General features: G+C 34.0%; 1 protein-coding gene across 11 annotated transcripts in view; it reads right to left on the reverse strand.

Moving 5' to 3' along the window:
• Positions 1–19,497, reverse strand: part of RELCH (RAB11 binding and LisH domain, coiled-coil and HEAT repeat containing) — a 109,995-nt gene that overhangs the window by 80,655 nt on the left and 9,843 nt on the right. For all 11 annotated transcript variants that reach the window (XM_048218491.2, XM_048218492.2, XM_048218490.2 and 8 more), the window contains exon 2: positions 6,794–6,883. In XM_048218491.2, the coding sequence (XP_048074448.1) occupies positions 6,794–6,883 (90 nt within the window). The remainder of the gene's footprint in view (positions 1–6,793; positions 6,884–19,497) is intronic.

Consider the following 19,497-nt stretch of genomic DNA (forward strand, 5'->3'; position numbering starts at 1 on the left):
TTCATCATGAGCAAGATATAACTAAATGTGTCTTAACTGGGAACTTCCTTTAAAATATACAAATATTGCTCTGAAGAAAAAGCAAGTCTAGCTGTGGGGGAAAAAAGCCATTTCCGTGAAGTAATTTAGCTCTGGGAAAATTAAGTGATCTCTGTCACAACTGGATATTAAGCAAAATTATGGTATTTAAATAGTTCTGCATAAAAGCTAGCAAATTAAAAAATTTAAAGATGGCAATTTTTTCCTGATTGACTAATAAACAGAAAAAAGATGGCAAATGAGATGCTATCAGAGACAATAAAGCTATAAAAATATATGGAAAAATTAGGATTCACTCAGTTTGCATATTTTCATTAAAAACTTAAGATGTAATTGAATCACATCTAGTACATGAAGGCCAATTATTTTGATGCACAGAACTTCACTGCAGCAACATGAAGGCACAACTAAAAGTCAGATGACATGTATGTTATTATTTCTTTTTTGGTAGTTAGCAATGCTGATCTGCAAACATTTCTGTGCAACAAAGTTAAAACATTTTCCCTAAAAGTTACTGTTCTGGAAAACAGAGTTTGTGTTTAAAGTAAGACTGCACACATTCAGTGTGTAAGTACAAAATAGGTTTTTTTTTTTTTTTTCAATTTCAAAGCTCTAGGTAATTGCTTTTGATCTAAAAATACTTAACTATACCTTAGGTAAAAATCAGTATATGTATTATGCTTTCAGTATCACTTACAATTTACTAAGACATATTACAGAACAATTGCAGATCAGAAATGCCTGCACCAGAATGATAGAAATATGAAAAAAATAAATTAAAAAAAAAAGGGTTAAAACACAAACTGTGAAAAACTCAAAATTCAATTGGTGAAAAGTTTAGGTGACTAAGAGCAAAACATTGAATGATCAAGGGCACAGAAAGCCAGAAAAACCCATGTCAGACGGCAAGAATTTATATTTTTATGCACATCTACAAATACATTGCCAAATGTCATTAAAAATTACCAATGCTTTGAAAAGATAGTGGTTATCAAAATGAATTCACTCTGCTGCATGTTTCTTAATATACAATATAGACTTTAAAAGACAAAGGCATATTTTTGAAGCTATAGCACATCTCTATAAAGGCACAGTAGGATCAAGTAATTACAATTACATGAGAAAGTTTCACAAGAAAGGTCAGAAGAGCTATATTCACACATATATGAATCTGTCTCTTCTTTATTAAAAATATTGGATTAAAGCTCAAAATTAATCGTCCTGTAAAGAGATACATTGTACCAAACAACCTCCAAATATTTTTCAAATATTTTAATTCTTCATAAAAATGTTTGATGATGTGTATGTTTGTTAAAAAGAAAAAAAAAAAACACTGTAGGAACCAACTACCCACCTGCTCACTCTACTATCTCAATCCTCTACTAGCCTAACCCTACTGAAGGCAATTTTATTGGAATTAAACTAATAACTGCAAAGATGTAGGTATATTCTAATATTACATATTACAAAATATTACATATTACAAAATAATTAATGATTTTCAGTAAGCATCTCTAGGTTAGTTGAAATTGTTATTTTCCAATAGCGGTTGGAATAGTAAAGATCATATTTTCATGACTTTACATGAAAGGTAAAGTGTTAAATTTCAAAGCAGAAAAAAAAAAAATCAATCCCTTGTGGCCCCAATCAATACATAACTATACTATCTTGAAATATTTGCTAGTCTTTGATCATCTTGTCATGAAACTCAAAACATTATTTTGGAAAATTTTTTCCATAGCTCTGACATGACTTTGATCAGAGTCAAGTACTTTTTCATTCCCATTCCTGTTCACTGTTGAAGAGCTCAAATCAACAGGGCTGAGTCAAGGTCCTTGTCATAATAGACATGAAAACATCTTCTTTCAAGTCAAAATTTCCTGGATTTTTTTTTTTCTGACTATAAAGTGATTTGACTTCATTATAAAATACCACTTCCCCATTTTTTAATATTTATTTTATTACCCAGGAACAGTTCTAAGAAATAGGAAAATTCTTTTAAGATTGTGAGTTAGAATAAAAATCTATTCCTAAAAATGATACAAAAATCCTAAGACAGTACCATTACCACCCCTCCTGGGTTTAGAGAATTCTCCCTGCCTACTACAGACTTCAGAAAGGAATAGTGCTACTAGGCATGACTTAGTACATAATCAAAAATACATGAATGGAAGCAAGAAGCAATTGCTATAGTTTATAGACATTTAGTTTTCCATATTCACCTTAGTGGGGGAAAAAATCTTCCCCAAACCTTAAAAGAAAAAAAAAATCTTATTATTACTGTCCTTCCTACTCAGGTTCTCTTACAGATTCCTCTATCACTCATCACAAAACTGGTATTTTTCAGGGTACCATCTTGGCCCTCTCCTTACCCTACATAGTCCACTGGGATGATGTCCAGTTTTATGGTTTTAACTTTGATAAGTACTCTGAAGATTCAAAAATCTTTAAACCTTTTCCCGAAGATACAGATCTACCTAATTATCTCTAGGACATGCCCACCTGAATGTCTCCTAAGTTTTGAATTCAATCTATCCATGTGAATTTCATCATCTTCCTCTCAAATCTGCTTTCCTTCTTCCTCCTGCAGCCTCTCTCCATTAATGGCACCACTATCTATGCAGATACCCAAACAAGAAACCTGGAAATTACTCTTCACTTATCCCGTGTGCTTAGCCCACATTAATTAAATGTCCAAGCCATATTAATTCCAACCCTTGAGTAACTCCCTACTAAAAAATCATTCATCTTAATTGTCTCTGTAATTATCCTAGTTCAGACCTTCATGATTTATCATATAAATTATAACACCCTTCAACCATATTAAAAGCTTATTGCCTTTAAAGCCTTGTTTGAGCATCTACCTCATTTAAAATCATGAAGATTTAAGTAAGGCTCAAAATAAGAAAAACAAAAAGTACTACTATTAGGAAGTACAAATATCTGTAACTAGGGGAGAAATACATCAGGAAACAAATAGGCTTATTTAATCTGGTAAATCTGGATATGTATGTTGCAGGCCAATAGCTAAGAGACGAGAGGGCTATTGATGCTGCTTCTTATCAGTGGACAGGCCAGGTTATTTCCCAGGCAAAAATCTGAAAGTCATTTGAGAATGTCTACTAGATTATATAAACTTTACAGAGGCTTCAAATGTCTATTTTGTTGATTACTGTTGAGAGAAGAGCTTAATACTTTGAGCACTAAATAAGCACTCAACAAATAGTTGAATAAATGGATATTCAGAGACTCTAAATGCTAAAAGACAGATCATGTGAAATGGAGACACGGTTATAGGTGGTCCCAAAATTAATAAGGCCCTTACCACTGTTTCTAAAGTACTGAACATTTATATATATTACATATATAGACATTTTTCAGGACAAATTCCTTGACAGCGGAAACTTTATCTCATGTTTCTATATCTAGTACCTAACACATAGCAGATGCTCAGAATGTCTAAAATAAATTTTAAAATGGCAATCCCAATATTTAGAATATGCGTGTCCCTTGTTATCTTTAAGAAAACTTGAAAATTTAAGAGGTGCACTGTACATGCACCAAGTAACACTAGATTTCTTTAATAACATACAGAAAGCTCAGTTAGGTTAAGCTCATTTTGGTTTGGTGTCTACTACTTTTAAAATCATTCTTATGTGAAAATTTACACTTCTAAATTCAGAAATGGAAAATATTTAAAATGAAAAGCTTTTTAAAAATTTACTTCTTTTAAAAGAAAATGGCTATGTTGAAATAGTCTTCTATGGGAAAGACACAAATTGGCTATCCACCCAAAGGAATGTACAGATGGGTCAAAGCTATAGCCTGGTACTAAAAGATATACTGTGGGCTCTGGAATAAAAACTTATGTGTTCACATCCTGATCTTTTATCACATGGTGAGGCTTCTGGGCAAATCTGTCAATCGTGTGAACCTCAGTTTTCTGATCTATAAAATAAGGATATCATGACCTATCCTTCAGGATTGTTAACAAGATAAATATATTATACAAAGCACCCCAGCACAGTGCCTGACACAGAGCAGATGCTCAATAAACACTAGTTCTTTTAGAGATGTCTTCCTCGTTGAAGGAAAACTAATATAGACTTGGTAAAATAACCAGATTTTCAAATTTAGGAAAAAGATGGTAAGAATGATGTTGAAAACAAACATATCTATTTGTCTTATAAACAGCTGCAGCTGAATAAAGGTTGGAGCAGACCCTACATCTACCTGTTAGGACAATGGACTCAATACCTGAGTTATCTATAATCTCTTTCTATTCCAGATAGGTACAGAAAAATTTAATAAATTTGTTCTTTCTTAGTGAGATTTACAAGTGATCCAATGACAGATGACAGGATCTTTTCTGGATAATTGGTCTTTAGATAAGCTTTTAAGTTACTATCAAGGGGTAGCAAAGAGCCACAGATCTTTTTGGAAATGGGAACTGTGATTAATTGAAACTTTTTCATAAAGTTTCACCCACATATCACACATCTGATTCAATTACAGGCTATGGTAGAAGAGCATTAAAAGTCTGAAAGTAATTTTCTTGTACTAACATGTTTTCCTTCCCTTTTCCAACGAAAATGAAGAGCATTTATTTACATATTAGCACTGTGTAATGATCAAAAATTACTTTATCTTCCCAAACCTAGAGACAGAGTATAATCTTTAGATTAAAAATACAAGGTCAAAACCACCACGTTTTTATAACATTTCATTTTTAAGTATGCTTGGTTATAACATTTTGCTTTTACATCAATAATGCTTCCCCTAATTAGGAACACTAAAATACTTAAATAACAAGAATAATGAACCTCTTAAATCTGACTAATCTAAAATTTAGGTTTTCAAATGGAAATTAAAGGAAAGAAAATAATTATGTGATCTATTTTTGGTTAGGAGTTACTTTCTAATTATATAACCATTTGAACAGTAATACAACATACAAAACCAGATATATTCAGTTAGTCTCCCTAATAAACAACCATGTATTTAATATTTAACATATAGCATAAAATATCTAATATTTAACATATACAACATAATTATATAACATGAGACTTAACAAATAATAGGATAAATTAGTCCTAAAATTATTCAAATAATTTCCATTTAATTTGTTAATTTTTAGATAAAACTGATGTGATTTACTGTTTTGATACAAGCCAACAAATAATACTTATGACTAAAAATCATGATCTGATATAGGGAGCCACATTAAACTCTTCCAATGATTTCCCCATTCAACTGATATTACTACTATTTACACTGTTGAATCCTCTCTTAGCTTCTGCTGAAACAAAAACCGTTACATCATTTTTTTTCTAACTCACACAATATTGTCTGAGATTTAAAATTATTAAATATTTCTATTCTTAAGCAATGGATTAAAATCATATATTGAAATATCATTTTTAATCAGGTTAAACCTCATCCTTCCTGCTATGACATACTATATGGCACAGCTGTGGGCTCTGTTGCTGGCCTATCTGCATTTGAATTTGAATTCTAGCCTTGCACCTAAAGTCTTAAATAATCCCTCTGAGTGTCTCAGTCTCCTGGGGTGGAGACTCTATAAGTCAATGAGTTAATACACATCTAGAATGGTGATTAGAATAGAGCAAGTGCTACATAAAAATCAGTATTCACTTTTATCCATAATGACCTTGACAGTGACAATTGGTAGACTGTAACAAACTTATCCCAGTAAATGAAAGAAAAAATCAACAGACTTGGCCGAGAAAGTAATCCACTTTATGGATATTCCCTGATATCATATTGCCCCCACGGGCCCCATCTGTCCCATGTGGCATCCTTCCTGCTCCAGGAGTGCCCACCATTCTGGTGGAGATCAAACTATCTAACTCATTGTCTGTCTGCTTTCCCCATCTAAGAGTCAATGTCCTATGAATAATATAATTCCTGCAAAGGACTCAAGAATGTCTTCAATTACAGACAGCCGCAGCTTTGAAGCACCTGACAGGTACTAAACATTTGACACTAAAGGCCAGGGCTGCTACGCTGATAATTTCCAGGGTGGACTGGACCAGAATCTATCTGGCTTCAGTAGATGTGGGCAGAACAGGTGGGAAGGTGGAGAGGGGAGGAGAGGGGAAGGAGATCGGTATGAGTAACCAAGCATTTAAAAAGAATATTGGTCTTCTTACTGGAATAAGCAAGGTCCTAGAGGCCCCTGCTGTCCCACGTATTAACCCTTTATTTTCTGGCTTATTGGAAAGTCAAGGGAAATTTTTGAAGAGATGCTGTGATGGCTAGGGAGCACCCAGAGGTCTCAAGACAAAGTTTTATTCACCAGCCAGCACAGAAGTATTTCAACCAATTTTTACAATCAGTAGTGTTGTGTTGATATACAACACCAAAATATCAGCCCTGGTTTGGAAGATCAAAGGAATGAGGAAGACAAGGTCCAACTAATTTTGTACTAAACTATGGCTAACTTGAACCTGCTTTACACCATTTAGAGAACTATATGGTTGTAAACTGTTGGTCACAAGCAGAACTCAGCAAATTTTAGCTATGCATAACCAGAACCTTACAGCACAACTGGAAGAGGAAGTTGAGGGTTCAGATGTTCCCTGTAGCCAAAAAATTAGTAACATAACTCTGTGTAATAACTACATAATTATATTCACATACCAAATCATGAAGGAAGAGAATTCCTCAAGTCATTTTATGATTTCTTGAATGTCAAAGAATCCAAATCTGTCTTTACAGTGTTACTCACCTGCCACTCTCTCATCTGTCTCCCTGTTACCGTCATCTGAATATCTTGCAAAGTCTAAAGAATCAAGAGTACTGATGCTCCCAGCTCGATCTGTAATAATGAAAAAGAAAAGAAACTTATTTTTAATTGTCAAGATAAAACACTGGAAATCATTTACTTATGATTCCAAATTCTACTAAAACAATAAACTTAAGACAAAAATGCTCACACTAACTAAGCTACTTTAAAACAACTCAAGTTTCCTTGCCCAAATCTCTGGCTAACTCCTGAACAATGAAACCACACACACAGGGCAGACTGCAACCAGACCAGCTGAAGAGGAAAAAACCCAAAACAAACAAAGACAACCTGAAATGAAATTTGAGCTACTACATGACAGTTTGCAAACTGAATTCAAGAAAATAATTTCTTATGAAAAAACACAACACTCTTTGAAAAAATAAACAGACTCCTGTCTCCACAGCATAACATATATTTGCCCACCAAAGAGTCCAAAACTACTTGATACACAAGAACCAGGAAAATGCGACCCCATCTCAAGACTAAACACAATCAAGAGGGACCAACTTGAAGATAATCTAGATGCTGAAATTAGAAGACCAAGTTTTTAAAAACACTAAAACTATGCTTAGTAGACTAAGATTTTAATATTACTAAAACTATGCTCAGTGAAGTAAAGGAATATGTGCACACAATGAAAGAAAGGAAGAAATCTTAGCAGAAAAAGAGAGTCTATGAAAATACTAATGGAAACTCTAAAAGAGAAAATTTTCTGAAATTTAAAATTCTCTAAACAGTTTAATAACAAAATGGAAATAACTGAGGAAGGAGTCAGTGACTTTCAAGATAGATTACTAGAAATTATCCAAACTCAAGAACAGAGAGAAAAAAAGATTGAAAAAAAAATTACCAGAGCCTCAGGGACCCATGGGACAACAGCAAAGGACCTGACATATGTGAAATTGGAGTCAACAATAGGTAAGACAAGAGATGGGACAGATACAAATTCAAGAAGCTCAGAGAACACCAATGAAGATAAAGAGAACAGAAATTTAGGCACATAATCAAATTGCTGAAAACCAAAAACCAAAAGAAAATATTAAAAGCAGCCAGAGGGGGGCGCCTGGGTGGCTCGGTTGGTTAAGCATCTGCCTTCAGCTCAGGTCATGATCCGGGGACACGGGGATCAAGCCCTGCATCAGGCTCCCTGCTCAGTGGAGAGGCCGCTTCTCCCTCTGCCTGCTGCTCCCCCTCCGTGTGTGTGTGTGTGTGTGTGTGTGTGTGCGCGCACGCGCGCTCTTCCTCCCCCCCACTCTATCTCAAATAAATAAAATAAAATCTTTATAAAAAAATAAAAATAAAAGCAGCCAGAGAAAAACAGTATTTTACATATAGGGGAACAGTAATTTGAATGGCCACTGATTTCTCATAAAAACTCCATGAAACCAAAGGCATTCGATTGGAAAGAAAGAAGTAAAATTATTTCTATTTTAAATATAAAAAAAAATAAGGAATCCACTAAAAGATAATTAGACCTAAGAAAAAAGTTTATCAAAGCTACAGAACACAAGATCAACACATAAAATTCAGATTTTTAACACTAGCAATGAACACTCCTCAGGTAAATTGTTTTTTAAAAAAATTTCATTTCCAATAACATCCAAAAGAATAAAATACTTAAGAAAGACACCCCAAGCTTATAGATGAGAATATCCATGTTAGGACAGCAAAAATCCACAATACACAGATTCAATGGAAACCCTGCAATCTCTATTAAAAAAAAAAACCTCTGCTGACTTTTTCCCACTTCTTTGCAAATATTGAGAAACTGATCCTAACACATAGATATGAAAAAGTCTCAGAAAAGTCTATCTTATTTTTAAAGTTTATTTATTTATGTAATCTCTATATCCAATGTGGGGCTCAAACTCATGACCCCAAGATCAAGAGCCACATGCTCTTCTGACTGAGCCACCAGGTGCCCAAAAGCCAAAGTAATCTTGAAAAAGAATAAGGATAGAAGAATCATATTTCTTGATTTTAGACTTAACAGCATTTTCCAACAAATGGTATTGGAATAAGTAGATATCCACATGCCAAAGAAGGCAAGTGGACCATTACTGTATACCTTAAGTGAAAACTAAAAATGGATCACAGGCCTAAATAAAACAGTGAAAACTATGAAACTTTTAGTAGGAAATGTGGAAGCAAATCTTTGTGGTCTTGGCTGAGGCAATGATTTCTTAGATACAACACAAAAGCATAAACAATGTGGTAGGCAGAAAAATCCGAATCCCCAATTATCTGTGAATATGTTACCTTACATATAGATGGAATTAAGATTGTTAATCAGCTGATCTTAAAATAATGAGATTATCTTGGATTATTCAGGTTGGGCCAATGTTAATAGCAAAGGTCTTTAAAAGTGGGAAAGGGCCATAAGCCAAGGAATATAAGCAACCTCTAGAAGCTATTTTAAAGGCTTCCCCTAGAACCTCCAGAAAAAAACAACAGGCCTGCCAACACCTTAATTTCAGCCCATTAAGCCTATCACAGGACCCATTTTGATTTCTGAACTACAGAACTATGAGATAATAATAAAAATAATAAATCTGTGTTGTTTTAAGATACCACATTTGTTTTTTTATAGCAGCCGAAAGAAACTAACACAAGTGATAAATAAATGAATAAACTGGATTTCATCATAACGAAAAACCTTTGTGCTTTAATGAATAAAGAAGAGGTGATACACACACACACACACACACACACACACACACACACACTGGAATATTATTCAGCCATAAAGAAGAATGAAATCTTGCCATTTGCAACAATGGATGGATCTAGAGAGTATAATGTTAAGTGAAAAAAGGCCGTCGGAGAAAGACAAATACCATATAATTTCACTCATATGTGGCATTTAAGAGTAAATGAACAAAGGGAAAAAAAAAAGAATAGACAAACCAAAAAACACTCTTTCATTACAGACAACAAACAGACAGTTACCAGAGAGGAGGCAAGATGGTGGGATGCATGAAATAGAAAAAAGGGATTTAAAGTATACTTATTTTGTTGAGTAGTGAGTAATATATAGAACTGTTGAATCACTATATTGTGCACCTGAAACTAATATAACACTGTATGTTAACTATACTGGAATTAAAAAAAAAAAACCCCACCATTTAGAAAGTGAAAACACAATCCACAGAATGTGAGAAAATATTTGCAAATCAAGCATCTGATAAAGGACTTATGTCTATAAAATACAAAGCACTCTTATAACTTAAAAAAAAAGAGCACAACTTAAAAATGCACAAAAGATTTAAACAGACATTTTTCCAAAGAAGATACACGAATGGCTAATGAGTACACTGAAGGATGTTCAACGTCATTAGTCATTAGGGAAATGAAAACCAAACCACAATGAGTTACCACTTCAAACGCACCAGATGGCTATAATCAAAAGGACAGATACTTACAAGTGTTTCAGAGGTTGTGGAGAAAGCAGAACCTATATACATTGCTGGCTGGAATGTAAAATGGCTCGACCGCTTAGGAGAAGTTTGGCAGTTCCTCAACAAGTTAAACATAGAATTCCCATATAGTATATACCCTAGGTATATACCCAAGAAAACTGGAAACCTATATTCATACAAAAACTTGTTCATGAATGTTCATTAACATTATTCACAATGGCAACAAAACACAAATGAATCAAATGTCCATCAACCGATGAATGAATAAAACATGTGGTATAACCTTACGATGGAGTATTATTCACACATGCTACAACATATATAAACCCTGAAAACATTCTACGTGAGGAAGCTAGACACAAAAGGTCATATACGGTATGATTTCACTCATGAAATGTCTAGAATAGGCAAATCCATAAAACACAAAATAGGATTAGTGGTTTGCCAGGGGCTGTTGATAGAAAAGAATGAGCAGTGACTACTAAGAGGTACACGATTTCTTTTAGGGTTGATGAAAATGCTCTGGAATACAGAATAATGATGATTGCACAATTCTATAAATACACTAAAACTACCGAATTGTACACTTTAAGATGGTGAATTTGGGATATATGAATTATATGTTACTTTAATAAAAGGACAAAAAAATTCAAGTGTTGTCCAAGATGCAGAGAAACTGGAACCTCATACATTGCTGGTGGGAATGTAAAATGGTGCAGCTACTTTGGAAAACAGTTAGCAATTCTTCAGAAGGCTAAACATTTGAGTTACCATATGACCCAAGCAATTCCTCTTCCATCCAAAACAAATGAAAACTATGTGCACGCAAAATCTTGTACATGATCATTTATAGCAACATTATATACAATGGCAAAAAAGTAGAAACAACAAAATGCCTATTAACTAATGAATGGAGAAATAAAACGTAGTATATACATCCATATAATTGAATGTTATTCCCCAATAAAAAGGACTGAAATACTGATACATGCTAAAACACAATGAAGCTTGAATATATGCTAAGTTAAAGCAGCCAGTCACAAAAGAACTACATGTTACATATAAGAAATGTACAAAATAGGCAAATTACTATAGAGGCAGAAAGTAGATTAAGTAATTTCCTAGGGGTGGAGTGTGAGGGTGAATAAGATGTGTGATAATGGGTGAGAAATTTCTTTTTGGGGTGATGGATACAATCTAAAATTAGATTAGGTGATAGTTGCACAACTCTATAAATATGCTAAAAACAACCGAATCATACACTCCAAATGGGTGAATTTTAACATACTTAAATTCTGTCTAAATAAAACTACTAATTTTAAAAAAGTACAGCAGCTTTGGAGTGCAATGAGAAAAAATGTAATCCAAATTCTGTATTCAACAAAAATATAATTTCAAAATGCAGGCAAGATAAACTTAATCAGTTCCCTAAATATCTTTCACAAAGGTGTGTGTGCGCGTGTATGTATGTGTGTGTGAGAGAGAGAGCGAGATCTCAGGTTTTACAGTGCACATTAGTATAACAAAGATTTACAGAAGTCCTGAGATAAAGCAAAATAAGATAGCATTTCCCAAAGTCGTTTGTCCACCACATTCCTTCTTTGAGTAATACCTATTTATTATCACAAGGAAATAATGTTAACATTATTTTGAAAAATGTTAGACGGCTTTCCCTATTTTCTGTAATTTAAAAATATTCATTTGTTAAGGGAAATAATGTGTTAGTACAGGGGTTGGCCAGCTAAGGCCTGAGCCTAATGTGGCCTGAGGCCTGTTTTTATATGATCCCCAAGCTAAGGGTGATTTTAATGTTTTTAAGGGGTTGTTATCACTTATTCATTCACTAAACATTTACGGAACACCTAATCTGTACCAGGTACTGTTGTAGATTTGGGGTACATAGCAGTGAAAAAACACATAAAGTAATAGAATGCCAAAAGATACTATGCCAAAAAGCAAACAGTAGAAAAGGGAAAATTTATACAAAAACATCTCAACTCTTATTAGATCTCTGTGATGAGTTGTCTTTTTGTTATTGTGTGTTTTTTTTAAAAGATTTTATTTATTTATTCGACAGAGATAGAGACAGCCAGCGAGAGAGGGAACACAAGCAGGGGGAGTGGGAGAGGAAGAAGCAGGCTCATAGCGGAGGAGCCTCATGTGGGGCTCGATCCCATAATGCCGGGATCACGCCCTGAGCCGAAGGCAGACGCTTAACCGCTGTGCCACCCAGGCACCCGTTTTTTTTTTTTTAAACAGAGATGTCTTGTCTCTCAGATCCCACTTCACTATCAGTGATTCCCACATTCAATGAGGCTGTGGAAGCCTCCAATCTGAAAATACTTTAAACTGAGCACTAAAGAATACATGTCCACCAAGTCAACTAATGAGGGAAAGAACAAACAAGTATATGGAGTTTTCAAAGTGCAGGACTAGTTTGGTATAAGTAGAAAGGTTTCAATGTACAGAAGCTATAAGGGGTCAGGCAGGCTAGGAGGTAGAGGACCAGCAAGGACATTCTGTAATACAGGAATGAACCAGGCTAAAATAAAATAAACGAATAATATAAATTTTACAAAGGAATCTACTATATTAAATTTTACACATGCAGAACTGGTTACAGTTGAACACTCAGCTTTTCAAGGAAGGTGGTTCCTCCTTAGTAAGTACTAGCTCAGCTTTCTACTCTAAGATACACAACTGTCTAGCATTTTTACTCATAAGTGTTGGAGTCATTATAAAAAAATATATTGCTGTTTTACTATATAGGAAACAAAAGAAACAGAGACTCAAATATTCAAATTAGGGAAGGACTTACTGAACTGCACTTAATACTTGAAAATACTTCCTTACCCTATTACCATTTGTCAGGCACCATCTTAAGTGCAGGGGATTCTGTGTCAGCAAGACTGACAAGGTCCCTGTTCTTAGAAAACATTGGGGAAGAGAACAGTAAGTAAAACAAAGAAAATTAATTAATTAATTCAGATGATCAAAATGGTACAAAGGAAATAAAACAAGACAAGGCCAGAGTAGTAGGTAGTTATAGGTTGGGGTGTAATATTAGTGTACTCAAGAGAAAGCCCTTCTGAAGAGGTTAGATTAGATAAGAGTTTCAGGCAGACCTGAGTTAGGAACAACAGAGGCTAGTGTGAACAATTTGAATACCACTGTAAATAGTTTGAATTCGACTTCAAGTACAGAGGGAAACAACAAAGCACATCATTTTTAATCATTTAACCAATTTTTAATCAAAATCATTTTGGCTTATATATGCTATAAGCAAAGTGGTTTGTAGAGAGACCAATTAAGCTAGAGAGTATTATGCTAAGTGAAATAAGTCAGTCAGAGAAAGACAAATACCATATGATTTCACTCATATGTGGAATTTAAGAAAAAAAACAAACGAGCAAAGGCAAAAAGAAAAGAAAAAAAGTGAGGGAGAGGCAAACCAAGAAACACACTTTCAACTCTAGAGAACAAACTGAGTGTTATTAGATGGGAGGTGGGGGAGGGGCGGAATGGGTTAAACAGGTGATGGGGATTAAAGAGGGTACTTGTCCTGAGGAGCACTGGGAGTTGTTTGGAAGTGATGAATCACTATATTGTACACCTGAAACTAATATTGCACTGTATGTTAACTGGAATTTAAATAAAAACGTAAATTATAAAAAAGAGGCTATTATAGTCATGTGGGTAAGAGACAATCAGATTTAAACCAGAATAGTGGCAGTAGAAATGTTAGTAGTAGTCAGATTCAGGTTACGCTTTTAATGTAGCACTACATGTCCTGCTAATACAGTGGATGTGGTTTTAACTAAAAAAGAGAAAATTATTCCTAAAGACTTCATTTACTGAATTTGTAATATGAGATACAAAAGGTGAATAGTTTCAGGGGTTCTGTGTTTTAAGTGCACTGTGGTGATAGGGAGAATCCTTAGCTTACACCAGATTTTTAAGTGTCCCTAAACAGAAAGCACTTTGTAAATAATCTCACTTAGGTGAAGAAATCAAAGTGGATACTTATTAAGAGTGACCTAACTAGCTAATGCAAAAAAAGGACAAATTAGAGGCTAGGTCAAGTTTTTTATTAAAATACTTTACAAAGTACCTATTTATATATTGATACAAGGAAACAGATTATGTCTGTTCAGAAAGCAGAATCAGGACAAACAAACGTAAATTATAGAAGATTTGAACCTCAGGAGGGGTTCCGCCATTTTCAATTTTTGGGGGTAAGTTTATTTATTTATTTAAGTAATCTTTATACCTAACATGGGGCTCGAACTCATGATCCTGAGATCAAGAGTCGCATGCTCCTCCAATTGAGTCAGCCAGGTGCCTGCCACCATCTTCTTTAAAACAATTAGTACATGCTAATAACTGAAATGATCGACTTCAAATAGAGCTATGTCATTATCAATGTACCTTATCTTTAAATTCCTGTTAAGGTAAACTAAGTGAAATTCTATATATAGCACTCTTCTTAGAACACTGTGTTTCTATTCAGGGAAGCATTTCATTTCCTTGCAATTTAATAATACCTGATAAATAATAATTTGTTATTAACTTAAGTTTTAAGACAGCATAAGCAAAAATGACAAAAAAAAATATTACAGTATCCCTCATTATAGCATACTTTCTTTTAAGCATAAGCCAAGAAATACCAAATAACAATAGTAACCACAGAAGCATCGAAAGTTAATGTTAAAGGGGCTGGCTCAGTTGGTAGAGTGTGCAACTTTTGATCTTGGGGTCTTGAGTTTGACCCCACATTGGGTGGAGAGATTACTTAAAAAAAAAAAGTTCACATTAAAAATGGGCCAAACTCAGGAACACTACTCAGCAATTAAAAAAAAAAAAAAACCCACTACTGATATATACAACAACATGAATGAATCTCAATGCTGAATGAAAGAAGCCTTACACAAGAGTACACCCTGTATTAGTTCATTTAAGTGGTGTTTTAGCACAGGCAATGGTAATTTATAGCAGAAAAAAATCATAATAGTGGTTATTGGAATGGGGGGCTAACTGGGAAGGAGCATGAGGGAACGTTTGGGGGAGATATGTATTGACAGGAGTTTGGGATATCACAGGTGCATTCATTTGTTGAAACTCATCATGTGGTACACTTAAAACTTACATATCTTATTGTCTTTAAATTTTACCTCAGAAGAAAAATAAAAAATTCTAAATATTGAGCACTTGGTAATGACATGCATACTAAAGATTTTAAAAGAAAGTATACTGGTATCTGCAGCTTAATTGAAATGCATAAAAAAAATAGGATGGATTTTTGGATGAACAGAGGGTTGGAGAAATATCTAGATACGAGCCAAAGCAAGTAGAATAGAATGTGAATTGTGTAATCTAGTGGTGGGTATATAGGTATTAAAATTCTATCAACTTTTCTTTAAGTTTGAAATTTTCAAAATGTGGCAAAAAATTAAAACTTGTTAAACGTTGATAGGATCCACTGACGCCTAGATTTTATTAAAGCTGTAATAAGGGAAAATAACTATTATTATTGTCTTAGACAACAAAAAAATTTTTAAATGTTTTCCCTCTACTGTTTAAAATTGAGGCTTATATGGTGAAAATCTGCCAGATCATTAAGGCTATTGATACATATTGCTTAAACTGCTTTCCACACTAAGTACATATAACAATCTGTTTCATTAGCAGTTTATAATGTCAGTGCTTGGTATTATTTTTAATCTCACCAATTTAACACACTATAAAACTGTATCTTGCTTAATTATGCATCTCTGATTCCTGGTGAACTTGAACACTCTTTGAAAAATAAGTGTGTGTCTGAATTTTCTATTCACATTCTTTGACCATGTAACTAACATATAGATTTTCCTGATATATTAGTTTATTTGGCCATTACCGCCCTACTCAGAAACTCAACTTAAGAACTACACCCTCTACTCTTTGTCACATGTTTTATCTCTTCATTCTGATGTTTCCAACACGTGTATTAAAACATGTACACTTAATAAGACCAACTTTTATCAACCAATATTCTGGTATTGTGAATCAGTCCTCACTGTCTTATTCCTGATTTCATGAAATGTTAGGGATGATGTTGGTTGTTGATTTCAGATAAATATTTTTTATTATGTTGAGTATGCATCTACTGTAAGTTTTCTGTTTTTATCTTTCTCTTCCTCTTCATATGTTTAATCATACATATAGGCCTAGATTAGAGCTGTTTAACCACCATACATTATTCCTCCATTATATTTCTCTGAAAGTTTCAAAGAACTCATCTATGCAATGGGAGAGTCCTTGGGGAAAGCAAACACACACAAAGTTTAATTTTCAACTTGGTATTATTATGGCCATTGAAAAATATTTTGGTCCAAACCAACAGCTTCATATTTTCCAAAAAAGATTTGACACCTTTATAAATAATAACCACGATGTCACAAAAGTAAAAATCTCCTAATTCATTAAAATTTATTCTACTATGTCAGAAAAAAAAAACCTACTAAAAAAGACAGTAATTTCAATTTTGACTGAACTAACCTATAACAGATTTTGTAAATACAATGTACTTTGGATTTTCAGACTAATAACAGATAATACTACAGCCCCAAGAGAAATATGCTTCTGTGGATCCAGCCACAATTCTTATCAGGGTAAGTGCCTTTCTAAATACTCTAAAAGAGAGAGTTTGAAAAATTTAACTCCTTTCATTTAGAAAGAACCTACCATATGCTAACATGAAGTATACCACAAAGCATTTCTTCAAATTTGAGGATTGTGTAACTTCTTAATAATTCATTTTATAACTCAAGAAACTGGCCCGGAAGTTTCACCATAGCTGGCAAACTGGTAAAACCTGTATGTAGGTTTTAACTTAAGTCCGAGAACTAAATCCATTATATGCAGTGCGACTTTAAAGCATGCAGATTAATTTTGTAAATCACATACAAAAGTCTCACTTACATTTAATATTTTAGCACTGATGGCAGTATGTATTTTTACAATAGTTCAAAAAATTAGTTTCAGATCCTTGAAACGGTATTTTTATGGAAATTACATAGTACTTTAAAATCTAAATGTAATTGAATAGCTGCTGAATGGTAAAGAGTACTGGTTAATTCAATTAAACATTTATCGATCAACTACTGTGTACCAGGTTACTGACATGAAGGTACAGTAAGGTATTAAAGGATAATTTTAAAGGATGTAGATATAAGTCCATGTAGGTGTGCTGTGTATGCTTAATTAAATGTTCCTGTAAACACACACGATAAGTTATTAATAGTAATTGACCCAGATGAGTAGAATTAAAATTTTCACTACATACTTTTCTTTGTACCATTTGAGTTTTGGTTGTATTTTGGCATTCTACCCCCAAAGACATTAAATACTTTTTATAATATGAGCATTTAATAATTAAAATGTCATGAAAGCACCCAATTCATAATGAAAGGACAGAGAGTAAAGTATTACCAAATAATTAGCTTTATATTTCAATTATTTCAGGAAAGGTGGTTTACTAAACCATGCCTAAATAAATCTATGTCATAGTACATAACAAAGAAATGTATATTATAGAAACTCAATAAATAGAAAAATAATGTTTCCCTTAAAAGTAATTTTATTTAAACCTGAGATTGTGTATAAACATTTTAATATGTTATCTGCTTAAATTAATTATGGATCTTAGAGATCTGTCAAGGGCAAAACTTGTATTTATAGTTTCTGATCCTCAATTCTTCTCCAACGCTAGGGCTCATTTCACTGACCCCCATGTTGAAAATATTTGAGAGCTAGAAGGAATCTTAGAGATAGTCCAATCCCCTCATTTTTGCAGATAAGAATACAGAGCTATGTATTCATTATTTACTAACCCTCAGTGGGGAATATAAAATTCAGTAAGATTTGGTCCTTGCCTTGAATAAGCCTATAAACCACTGAAATTAAGCCATGTACACAGATAACAAAGATACAATCAGATCACTGTATGTTAAACATTTAAATAAATTAAACTGTGAGTAAGCCAGAAATAGAAATCCAGTCTCTCAGCTTGCAGTCTGCTGTCTTTTCCTCTTTCCCAGAAGATTCCACAATGAACTAGACTTCCAAGTCAGAAGACTGAAAATTAGGAGGAGACTTAAATGCTGAAATTTTATAACTATTTACTTAAGTTAAAATTTCTATAGCACTGGATGATTTTAACATATGAACAGATGTCACATGAAGAGAAGGATTATTAATAATTATTGTCAATAATTATTATATTTTTAACATGTTTGGAACACTTGTTCTTCCAGATGCTGTGCCAGACACTTTCCAAAGACAAGCTTATTTAACCTCCTAACAACTCCCTGCAAGAAGAGTCACTGGCATATGCTTTTAAGATTTATTTATTCGAGAGAGAGAGAGAGAGCGAGCGAGTGCACGCACACGCATGTGGGCACATGGGGCAGTGTGGGGGATGGGGGTCAGCTGGGAATCCTCAAGCAGACTCCCTGCTGAGCACAGAGCCCAACTCAGGGCTTGATCCCAGGACCCTGAGATCATGACTGGAGCAGAAATCAAGAGTCCTACGTTCAACTGACTGAGCCACCCAGGCACCGCGCCATCTGCTTTTTACAGGAGAAGAAACAGACTATGCAAAATGCCGCAATTAGAAAGTGGCAGAGCAGAAATGTAAAGTTGAGCTCTCTGATTTGGAGGCCTGAGCTCTAAACCATTAAGTTTCTTCAATAATACCTAAGAGCATGTAGATTCAGATTTCCGAGATTCCAGATAAGTTGGGCTTGATACTGTCGGCTTCAGAAAGATCAGACTTGACTCAGCTTTGCTCAGGCAGAGTTGAGGAAACAGGCTATAGAGGAAAAGGCTAATTTTCACAAGGAATATTCTAAACTCACATATTTACAGGAAACTACTATCTATCTACAGATCATTTCTTCAACACAGCTTCAACATTTATTCAAAGCTTTTTCCCAGGCACTAAGTTAGGCACTGTGCCTTAGAAAGGAAAAAAAAAAAAAGAGTTCTTGAGAAAGACATGTAAATTCACAAGTCTCTATATAATTAATTCCCATAAGTGGAACAGAAAAAAAAAAAAAGCCACAAGTTAGAGGATTCAGAGCTCACTATGGGCAGGGGAAACTTCAGGAAGAGGAAGGAACATAAACTGGACCTTCCTTTAAGGATACACAAGATCTGGAAAAAAGAAAAGGACGACAGGGAATA

This window comes from Ursus arctos, unplaced genomic scaffold (genome assembly GCF_023065955.2).
Source record: "Ursus arctos isolate Adak ecotype North America unplaced genomic scaffold, UrsArc2.0 scaffold_17, whole genome shotgun sequence".
Classification (NCBI taxonomy): Eukaryota; Metazoa; Chordata; class Mammalia; order Carnivora; family Ursidae; genus Ursus; species Ursus arctos.